Source organism: Nipponia nippon, unplaced genomic scaffold (genome assembly GCF_047370975.1).
Source record: "Nipponia nippon isolate SJK-2023a ecotype South Korea unplaced genomic scaffold, ASM4737097v1 scaffold_12, whole genome shotgun sequence".
Lineage (NCBI taxonomy): Eukaryota > Metazoa > Chordata > Aves > Pelecaniformes > Threskiornithidae > Nipponia > Nipponia nippon.
Genome location: NW_028262313.1, coordinates 12,210,144 through 12,221,810, shown reverse-complemented (window position 1 = coordinate 12,221,810; position 11,667 = coordinate 12,210,144). Strand labels below are relative to the sequence as shown.

At 51.3% G+C, this 11,667-nt stretch overlaps 1 protein-coding gene across 2 annotated transcripts in view; it reads left to right on the top strand.

Annotated features, from left to right (window-relative positions):
- Positions 1-5,088: 5,088 nt before the first annotated feature.
- LOC104015363 (gamma-aminobutyric acid type A receptor subunit theta) overlaps positions 5,089-11,667 on the top strand; it is a 74,377-nt gene continuing 67,798 nt past the window's right edge. For both annotated transcript variants that reach the window (XM_009468095.2, XM_009468094.2), the window contains exons 1-2: positions 5,089-6,024; positions 9,792-9,880. In XM_009468095.2, coding sequence (XP_009466370.1) covers positions 5,945-6,024; positions 9,792-9,880 — 169 coding nt within the window. In that variant the 5' untranslated portion in view covers positions 5,089-5,944. The remainder of the gene's footprint in view (positions 6,025-9,791; positions 9,881-11,667) is intronic.

Here is an 11,667-nt window from a genome sequence, read left to right as displayed (position 1 = left end):
GACATTGCCCTCTACCGATCACATCACTGGACATCTTTCCCTGCCTTTTTCCAGAGTGTGACTCTGCCTGGGTGACACCTACGAGTCCCTATGTGTGGCCTCTCCTGTGCAAGGGGGTTCTGTTTGCAAGCAAGCCTCGAGCCGGTGGCCCAGCCAGTCCCTGCTGAGCAGGGAAGTTATGGGAGAGAGCCCCAGCTGTCTCCAGCCACTGGGGCATTGCCTGTGGAGGACATCACCATGAGCTTTGTCATGGGATAAAATACAGATGAGGACTCGCTCTCTCCTACATGCCTGGGACACAGGAGATGTGGGCTTGACCTCCCTGAGACTAATGGGGGAATCAAGCACCGGTGCCCCATGGTGTGCAGGAATGATCTCTTTTATCACATTTGCTGTGGCCCCTCAGTGCAGGTGGTGGATGCTGCAGGGCTTCGGGAGAAAACAGCTCCACGTGGCACCTGCTCTGGGAACACATTGTCCCCGTGGCCAGCAGGGACCAGCAATTGGGTTTCTCAGCTCCTCCTGCCTCCTGTGTGATGATGTTGAGCCCTGGCCCTCCTCAGAGCAAGAGAGCTGTGGGGACAGAAGGAGAAAGAGGAGCTGAAACCATCCACACCTCAATGTAGTGGTCAAGAGTGGAGTTTTTTACTTCAATCCTTGTAATCCATTTCACTGCTGCTTCCAGCAGTTTTTGTTGGATCTCCATGACTCAAACCAGGAGCTTTGACTCAGAAGGGAGCTTCTTTGCTGGCATAAATGGGAAGGAGCATCCCTAGGAGCAAGAGGTGCTACACCTTCTGAAATGGGGGTGCTTCGTGGGAGACATGGGCCCAACAGACACACTCTGTGTCAGGTCAGATCTCCATCATTAACAATAATGAGCAGGGAGGCATTTTTTGGCACTTCTTAACTGTCTGCAGGGGCTGAAGGGCCTTTTCCTTGCCTTGGGCCCATCACACTGACAGTCGTAATACAATCAGAAATGCCAGTCCCAAAGGGCATCGCTGTCCCTCCTAACTACCATCGTGGAAATGCAAAAAGAAAATAAATTTTGGGCCTTTTATGTGCTAAGCTCAAACCTGAGCAGGCCTTTGCCACAGATCAGGAGTTTGTGTTTACAGCCCTGAGGTGAGATGTGCAAGCTGGATAAGTCGATGACATGCCACTGCAGTAAGCAGGGCCAGGCAGACTGACATTGCTGAGGAGCTGGCCCCATCTCCGCGGCAGTCAGTAGCCAGGGGACATACAGCCATACATGCATTCATGAGATGACTAAAGCTCTACATCCCTCAACATGCATGCAGGCCCAAATTCACACCTCCTGGGGTACCGTAGCTACACTACAGCTGCATGTCAGCCCTAAGGCTGCCCTGTGGACCCAACTCACCCAGTTCTCCCATCACCCAGCTTTAGGTATGGCTGGAGCAGATTGTCCCTGTGCATGGGGAGACTGGCATGCACAGGGGCTGTTCTTTCATTGTAGATGTGGGAGCTAAACCTTCTCAACAACTACAGCTATCTCAGGACTTCTGCACTCTCATAATCATAGGACCTTCACTTGGCCATACCATTTTTCAAGTGAAGATAAGCCCAAAGTAAACTATGTCTGCAGCCTTATAAGCTAAAAGAGAGGCTGGAATGGGAGCTGGTGCATGAACCCATCTCCATGGACAATCCTTTCTCCCTTCCATCCACACTTTCCATCTTCTAGTTAGATATGAGCACAGATGAGATACACAACTTCATGCAAAGCTCAGCTCACCAATTCACCCATTCACAGTTCCTAAAAATGATCAACATTTCCACTTACTCTGGAGAAGTCTGCACTATCTTGCAAAGTGATGAAGGATCCTTAACTCAGCAAACATGGGGACCCTGTACATAAGCTATGTCTTTGGGATATTTCCTCAGGAATATTATAACATCTAGCATATGGTGTGTCCAAGCAGAGGGGCTCCCGGGCTAATACATTAGGAGTGATTTGTGAGTTAGAGGACACAGAGTTGCCGAAAAAACAGTCCCAGCTGTCCAAGCAGTTGCTGGTGGCTGTCAGCCCCATCAGTACACCGGGCGGTGACTCGTAGTCTTCTCTTGCCAATGCCTGAGGGTTATTAGGTGGCCCTGTAATTGCTGGTGGAGCATTTGTCCTGCAGGATAGCTTGAAGGAAAACTTTTCCTGCTGGAACCTAGAGCTGGAATTGCAAAGGGTCTCCGGCTGGGTGCGTTCAGTCCTGGATGCAGCTGCAGCAGGAAACAGAGGCTGTGCACTACACCAGGTGGGAAAGCTTCCATTGCCTCTGCCCTTCTCTATTTCTGCCTCATGAGGTACACTTCATTTATTTTCGGGGTGTTTTCCACCTTCCACACAGGAATGCTGGCTCTGAGGCTGAATATTTTCTGCCTTCCTGCAGGGCTTTTATTGAACTCCTGGTTTACTGCCTGGTTTGTTTTGCTTTCTCTTCTCTTGTCCTTTTTCTGCTTTAGAAGAACAACCATCTTCTGCTGGGAGTTGTTGGCTTGACAGAAGAGCCAGCCATTCTGCCAGTGGGGAGAGGGGACCGGGAAGATTTTCCACCTTGATGGCAAGCCCTTGGGAAAAGCAGCGCTGATGTGATAATCGTGATGGTAAGGGAAAGAACTCCTCGTTGCCTCCTGCTGCAAAAGGGACACATGACACCTCTTTGGGGCCAGAGGTGACACAGCTAAGTGGTACTGGTGGACCTGTATTTTGGATGCTCCCTAGCACTAGTTCTAAATGTGGTATTTCCTAATGTTGGATACTTTCTACTGAAATATCTACCCAGAATCCATTTGCTGAGTGCATCTGCATGCTTGGAGAGGAGGTCTAAAGCATGCCTTGGTGCTGGCAAAGCTCAGCCTCCCTCTTTCTGTTTTTGCTAAAAGGTGGAGACAATCTGATTCACTGCCTCACTGCTTTACTTGTGCAAACCCCTCAGAACAGCAGTAATCCTTCTCTCCTGTGCCATGAACCCGAAGATGGAGGTAGCACACAGATGAAGAGCCAGCAAGTGCTCAACTGTTAGACACCGTGGAGAAAAATGAAAAAAGGGGAAAAAGAAAAAAGAAAAAAAAGGAAATTACACCGTCTCTGGTGGCTGTAGACCATAAGCCATGATCTGTAGAGGCTTTTGGCACAACACTGTCACACTGACTGCAACTTGGAGTCAGCGGTGGCCACAGAATAAGAAGGGAGGTCAGGGTGTTGAGCTTGCAGCAGAGCAACAAGTAAGAAAGGAGTGAAAATGAATGATTTAATAGTGGAGGACAGCAAATGGCCACGAACACAACTCTCCATGGCCTCGTCAGGGTGATTACAACCACAGCATGTCATCTCCAGCAGCCTCTCACAGTTCATTTCGGACTCAGAATATGAACTTCAGAAAAACCCATTGCTGGGCTCTCACGGGAGAACAGACAGCCCCCAGCAGGGGAGGGAGACCCAGCATTTGGGATTCTGGGAGGGGCTCAAGGACCCCCATCTTCCGGAGGGCAAGAAACAAACACCTCAGTGAGCATCATCACATATCAATGTGCATCAGCCTCAATGAGACTCAGCAGAGATGGGTGACTAATTCCAAAGCAGTCCTTTATTCATGAACATGGCTTCAGGTAGATTATTCAAGAGCACACAACGGCTTCTTTGAATACATTCACCACTAAGCAATCGGCTTTCCTAAGCTTCCCGTTGTGGCTGAGTGGTCAGATAATTCATGTGACACGGTTTCTGCTCCCGACTGGGTGAACTTGCAAGCACAAATGTCAGCATTTGTGAGCATAATTTTTCCTCTTCATGTATGCCTCTGACATTTGCTTTCCACTTACCTTTTTGCCAGTGACATGCAATCACAGCTGGGGGGAGAGAGCAGTGCTAAGGGGCCAGAAAAGGGAGGGGTGGAAAGGCCCAGGAGGGGCTAAATGGGGCCTCTGGTGCCCAGAGCCTTGGCAGAGGCAAATGCTTCTCATCTCCCCCAGAGCTCCTCCCTGGTACCCAACAGCTTAATTCAGAATAAGTGCTTCAGAAACACACTGCTGCTGGGAGACGTGTGCACCGGCAGCAGATGAGGTAAACACCGTACCTGTACAACAGCCGGCACCTAAGAGGAGCTGGGGCAGCTCATCCCAGGGAGAAGGGGAGGCAGAGTGTGGTGTGCCTCTGATGAGGAAACTGCAAAGAGCCATGCCAAGCCTGAGGAAAGGGAGCATTATGAACTCCAGAGCCAAGGATTTGCCCAACCAGGGCTGCGGCAGATCTCCCTGCAGGGAAGGGCAGGATGAGGGTGCTGTGGATTGCCCTGTGCCTCTTCAGAGGCGTTTGGACCTTATCCTGCCCAGCTGCAGTGACACATCTGCTCTGCCCTCTTGGTCCAGGGGGCTTTGGAGACCATCCACACACAGGTGTCAGCCAGCGCCAGGGGAGGGGAGACTTACCTGCTCAGAGGGTCTGCTCTGAGCTAGCAGGCAGACACAGAGGAGAAGGCATCTGGGACAGTCCTGGCATGAGAGCTCAGACATTTTCTCCTTGAGCCTTCCTACAAACTGTATTGTACCCATAACACAGCATCCTCCAGGGAAAGCTGAGCATCCCTGCTGAGCTGGGCTTCCCTGGCCTAGGGAAGTCTCCAGCCCCACCAGAGGCTTCAGATCTTCCCCAGTGCCCCAGGAGGAGGCTACCAGGCCACTCTGCACCATGGCATGGAGAGAGCCTCAGTAAATCACCTTCTTTTTAATCTCTGTGGCTGAAGGAAGAAGCTCAGCCTTTGCTGATCACACTATTTCGGGCAACCACAGCACCCATCAGCGCTTGCAGCTGAGCCACTCTTGTCCAGGCACATATCCCTGCTTGCCAAAATGCCATCACCTTTCCCATCCTCTCCCCTACTCCCACCTTCCTGGGAAAAAAAGAAAAAAAAAAATCCCCTCTGCAAGCCAGCAGGGGTTAATGTTGTCAGCCATGACGTCAGGATCCCAGTTTGCCCGGAGAGTCCCCCTCCCCATCCACAAACTCCCTCTCTCCTCCCCTCCTCTTGTGACTTTGCAATGAGCAGCAAAACTCCACAGGAGCTGCGGCAACAGCACTAGGGAGACATCCAGTCCTCCCTCGGAGAGCAGCTCTTTCCGCAGACAGGGATTTATTTTTTTTTCTACACATGCATATATGTATTTATTTATTTACTGGGTTGCATTTGTTTTTCCTTTTTTTAACCCTTTCAGAAAAGCCCCAAAGTGACGAGCCTGAGATTTCTCTAAAATAAAATAACAGCACAGTGGGGTTGGGCTGCTTCCCCTTCCCCCTCAGAAAATAAAGAGGGAGGGGGGAGCAAGTAGGTAAAATCCAGAATAAAATCATATTGCTAGATAACTCACACCTCCCCCCTCACACACACACACGCACACACACACACTCTTTCTCCTCCTCCTCTTCTCTGAAGGTGGGTAGCAGGAGCCATGCAACATCTGCAGAACCGGATGGCAAAAGAGCAGGAGGAAAAATAATCCAACTGGAGTGCTCAGGGGACACTGAGTTCTTTTTTCTTTTTCCTTTTTTTTTTTTTTTGTTTTTTCTTCTTCTCCTTCTTCTGCGTACCTGTGAGATTCAATTTCACATTTTGCTGAGCCCATTTTGGGGCATTTTATTTTTCTTTCTCTTGGGATTTTCTCCATTACCAGAGGATGTCTCTTGTTGAGAGGATGCTGAAAGGAAGAAGAAACGAATTCTTTGACTGGCACTGAAGGAGGGGGGGGGTATTTTTCCCCCACATTTTTTAGGTTTTTTCATTATTCTTTTTCTCTAGGAAATCATTAACTGGGGGGGGGTTGGTTTCTTTTTTCCCTCCCCCCCTTTTTTTGGAGGGGGATTTCAGAAGATCCATCCTTCTTTCCCCTCCCCTCCAAAGATTTTTTTTCATCCTTCGTCTTTGTGGAAATGTGGACATTTCAGGCAGACAGATTGAGTGGAATTGTCTCTGCTTTAGCAGCTCTTTGTCTCGCCTGCTGTGCGCAAAGGTAAGGATTGCGATCCCAGGCTGCAGGGACAGGGGGGCTGACACAGGATTTGTTTGTTTTGTTTGGGGTTTTCTCCATCGATCTGTATGTGAGAAAGGGGAGGGGGTTCTTTCCCCAAATTACTTCCCCTGCTGCCTGCTGTTGTTATTTCCCAGCCCTTGTCATTTTAGGGGGAGGAGGGATGCTCATACATGAGATGTGGAGCAGGCTCTCTGCAGACGGAGCCCACCTTGCAGCCCACTTGCAGCGCGTCCCCCCTCCCCTGTACACGACCTGGGGGAAAATGGCAAAATGAAGCGTTTTGCTGGGGAACATGGTGTCCGTAGGAGCCGATGGAGTGCATGGCACCGAGCTGTGTGCATACACACCCCGGCACAAGGCTGCCTTGATCATGCCTGTGTCTGCACACACACAGTACACAGGCAGCCACACTCACATCCAAGCGTGCTGTGCCTGTACCAAAGCCCTGACTCTGCGGTGTACGGGATTCAATGCCTACGTCTGTGCCTCCACGCAGATTTATGGCATGCAACATAATCATCTGTGGGTGCGATCCGTTCAGATACCTCCCTGCATGTGCACATTCATCCATGCCCATTTGGGTGCACACACGTGTACACAACACACCTACAGAGCACAGCAGGCTTTACCTGCTCTGTGTGTAGCCATGTAAATGTTTGCACTAAAACCCTGCATACTCAAGCTGCAGCTGTTCCTGGTATATGCCTTGGGCACTCCGAGTGATCCAAGCAACCAGAGGTGCAGGCACCCATCTAGCCTGGACAAGGTGTACTGAGCACACCTGTTTGCTCCGACAGGCGTTTATCCTCTGCCTTCACACACAGGAGTAGCTCTGCCTACTCCTCCTCACCCTCCCTTCTCACACATGCAGGCAGGTGGGTTTGTACCTCTGTGCTGACGGCGTGCATGAAGTCTGCTGGGGAGGGAGCTGTGGCATTTCCTCGCTCAGCCACGCACACTGAGCAGTGCGTTCCCGATGCACACATGCAGGTCCCTGCACAGGCTTGCAGATCTGTATATATAAAGATTTATGTTCCCATAGTTATAAACATGCACATGCGCAGATTCATGCCTACCTTACCCAGACTATTCATGCATGGTTCCACTGTGTATGGACACATATTCAGGCAGGCTTAGAGGCAGTGTCCAAGCGAATGTGTAAAGAGCAATGCCCATATCAAAAGCCTTTGCTCAGATGTATCCTTGCATGTGTGTTTATATCTGCTTATGTCCCGGAATGATATTCACCTATAGTCTGCATGTATATCTGTGCACACCTCAGAGACAAAACACTCTCCCATGTGCACATGCCTTCAGCTACTCCCACACATCCCAGCCAGCAGCATGATGCGCATAGATGTAGATGTTTGGCTGCAAGTGTACATGTATATGCAAAACACATGGACACCCACACAGAGTCAGGGTCCCTGGCCCATCCGTTACTGTCACTGCCTCAACTTCCTTGCCTATATTCAGGAAGTAACACTGCTTCCTGAGCTTATGTCCTAAGTAAAGCTTTAAAGCTAAACAGAAGTGTCTAAATCCCTTGAGAAATACATAGTGTCTATATTATGAATATGGAAATCCATGAATATGGAAATCTATGTACCTAGGAATGACTGTCTAGGATGAACAAATGCTGGTGCACACTATCAATCTACGGTGAGCATATATACATAAGCATCTTGCAAAACCTCACATACCTGCATAGAAATCCACTGGTGCAAGCAGACCTTGCAAGCCTCAGCACAGTGTTGTGAAAATGTCCACCTGTGCACACCTCTCTGGCCTTTTTACAGTGAATAAAGCAATGCAATGAAGAGCTGTACCCGTGTAAGGTGCATGCTCAGGAGCACAGCTCAGACACTTCCCCCCCAGCACAAGTGCTGAACGGTTTGCCCATGCACCAAAGCTGGGCCTGGGAAGTCTGCTGTCTCACATTTGCACATCCCTGTTCGGTTGAGAAATCCCTGCACATACACAGCCTGTGCATCGAGAGCCTTAACGCATGCCCAGACTCCCCAGTGGTCCCACATGCCTCCACCCACACCTATACAGAGAATCTGGGCACCGGGGAACCCAGTCTCAGGCACCTACAAATGCCTGTTTCTGTGCTCCTGGATAAAATGTGTCCATAGCCCAGTGTCTTGTCATAAGCTGTTGGAGCAAGATCTGCACCCATAGTCACCTCCATACAGACTTGCATGTGGTCACACACGCACACACGTGTTTGTGCATGTTTCACAGCTGTACCCCTGAGCTCCAGCGCTTTCATGTGTCTGCATGCCTGTGTGCACAGGCAGGGAGTCCATACATCCTCTATACAGTCAGGAGAGCCTGCATGTCTGTGTGTGTGTGTGTGTGTGTGTGTGCAGACACAAGGACATGTCACTGCAAACCCCCGTGTCCAGTGAGGCACGGGGCTGGCTGGCAGAGGTAGTGCTATGGTGCAGCTTTCCAGCTTGACTTGGATGGATGTGGGAGGCGGTGTTGACAGGGAGACATGCTGTTCTGGTGGGTGACTGCAAAGAGCAGCAGTTGTCACCGGCGGCAGGGTCTCTATTCTCATGCAAAGCAGGGGACGAGGGTGGCACAGAGGCTGGGTTTTCAGGCAGAAAACCTATATACCCCGCAGCACTGAATAGGTTCAATATTTTTAGCATCCTCTGCTTTCTGGTTTCCCTCCTTCAGTTTTGCTTTGGCTCTTGGGCTGTTATTAGAGGGAGCTCCCTTCTTGCTGAAATGGCTGGAGGAGCTGGATCAATGTTAGGGAGGACAGCTGCTACCCATGCGTGCAGGCCAGAGGGTTGGAAGGGAAAGGATCACTGCCCTGGCACAGAGAGCGAAACATGGACTCTCCTTCCCTGTCTCTGTCTCCTGATTTGTGTGTCTAAGAAGTCACAGTGATGCTGAGTGACAGAAAATGAATTTTTGCATGCCAAAGATCAGCTGTATGTTGAGGCCATAGGAAAAAAGGGGTATTGTTTTTTTCCTTTACTTCAATAATATGAAGAAATACTTGAGTGCACTGAGAAGCAGGGGTTGCACTGGGATGTGTTACAGTGCAGGGCGCCTGCTGGAGGGAGGACTTGTGTAGCAGGGACCTCAGTGCAGTGCGGTGTGAGACCTGGAGCAAATGCCCAGCGTGGCAGGAGAAGAGGAACGAGCCCTGCAAGAGAGAAGCTGCAGCCACCCTGTGCATGCCTTGGTGGAACAGAAAGGATAATTTCTGCCTGCGTGTGTGCGGATGTGCACCCACCTATGGGCAGGGCGCAGCAAGGCGTCCCGAGTGTGCAGGTCAGTGGCCAGGGAGAGGGTGTGCGTGGTGAGCAGTGCCCGCGTTGAAGGGGCTACCAGCCCGGCGGGACCACTGGGATGCAGGCATGCACTAGGTGGGAGCATGGGGTGATGGAGTTTGGAGTACCCAGGAGTCAGGGTGAGCCACAGAAGAGGAGCCAAAGTACCTGCTGAGACTCCTGTGCCACCCCCAAGGACAGCTTAGGACCCCTGGCAGACCCGCGGGGCTCGTGTGCAGGCTGGGGGCCAAGAGCTGCACTAGGGACAGAAAACACAAACGAGAAAAGAAATGGGGAGGCTGCGCCCATGTGTGGGCGTCTGTAGCACACCCAGGCGCTTTGGTGCTGTGGGGCACGAGGGATGCTCTGGTGGTGCTGCCCAGCCAGGATCCCCTCCCGTGGGGCCGGTGGCACATGGGATGACAAGGACTCTCTTCTTTTGTCTTTCAGCCCATCCACTGGGAATATTTCTGTGGTGAAAGAGATTGTGGACAAGCTGCTGAAGGGCTATGACGTCCGCCTCAGGCCTGACTTTGGAGGTATGGCGATGGCCGGTCGTGGGGAGCAGAGCACAGGGGCCGTTGTGTATCTGTGCTGCTGGCTCGGCTGCTCACAACATGCACTGACCTCGCAAAACACTCCCACCTGACTTCTCCCCCTGCCACTGTTTGCTAGCCCCGTCTCCTTCTTGCCTTCTCCCTCACATTTCTTTCTTGCCTCCCGGTTTCCCTCCTCCTCTCACCAGCTCCTCTCCGCCTGCCATAACCAATTTCTGCAGGCAGCTGGGCATTGTCCATGGTGTAATGTTTCTGGGGACATTTTGCTGGGACAGAGACACTCTGCTTTTCCTCTATTCCAGACTTTCCTTCATCACAGACAACAGGTCACACTCCTCCACTTCTGTTCCTAATGACAGAGTTTTTAGCTCTTTTTCCTGCAGAGGGTTGGGGTGTCCGTTGGCAGGGCTGTCAGTTGGTCTGACAGGCTGCCCTCTCAGCAACAATATGGGATAAAATATTCCATGGGGAACTGGTGGCCTCGCTGCTTATTCAGTAGGACATACAAGGATCTGCAATTCCTCTCTTGCGTCCTGTGAGCAAAAAGGAGAATGGGAAGAGCTTTCTCTTTGTTGTCCTGGTGGAGATGAAACATGAAATAATCCTTGGGTACCGTCGTACTCCAGGGTACAGTTGAGGGCCATTTGTTGGAGGGGAGAAGGCAGTGGAGAACCACAGCTGACCACACGGGGAGGGAGATTTGGAGAGCTTGTGGCTTCAGCCTGCTGAGCTTGGCTGTTTTCTGTCTTTTCTGGGCAATGCTATTTCCTCTGCACGAGGAGATGTGTAGGATTGGTGGATCTTCAGCCTGCAGGAGGACAGGAACCACATCAAGATGTCCTTCTCCAGATGACTGCTGGGAAGCACATTCATACTTGTGCTGTCAAGGGGGAGAGCTGCCAGGGCTGAGTCCATAGTGATACAAGGGAGGAGTTTTCTCCCAAAGAGCCTCATCCAGAATTCCTTGAAGCTGGAGATGGGGGAATATCCCCACTGATTACATCAGGTTTTGAAGTCACCTCAGTGTATTCCAGTTTCCCGTGACCCCATGAATGAACCTGTCTCTCCCTGAAACCTCTGGTTTCACCCAAAACTGCCCCCATCCACTCACTGCCCCTTACCCTTTGGCAGAGACTGCCTTCCCTCCCCACGCACACCATTCCCACTGCCCTCACCACCACACTCTTCCCCAGGGTGGAGCAGGGGCTTTTAGGCAGCAGTGCCAAGGGCTGCTGGGCCCTGGCCTCATGGAGGACTGTGGGGTGGGGGAGATGCTCATCCCTCCATAGTGCACAGGGGGCATCTGGGAGGTCACTTCAATGCAGTGGGGAACGCTTCAGGGAGGCTTGCAGTGCTCTGCAAGGAAACAGGGGTTCCCCCTCTCCCTCCTCTCCTTTGAACATGGGACTTCTGGGAACATGGGACTTCTGGGAACATGGGACATGTCTGGGAAACATGAAATGCCCCTATTAGCTGACCAGCCCCAATCACAGGAATTGGTGCAGTCACATTTTATGAGGGTGAGAACTGCAGATATGACATAAAAACTGCAAGGAAACTGTCCTGTAAGCCATTGAGATGATTATGATACAGTAAAACAGTAGGTGATCTGGCTCCAGGGAGGCACAGAGCAGAGGGGTACAGTGGGGAGCCGTGGGGCTGGAGGTCCAGGAGCCCAGGTCCATTTCACAGCCTGTGTACTCTGATGCCAGGTCCCCAGGCATCCTACCGTGTCCCCAGGACACAGACCACCCCTTCCTTCAGCCTTG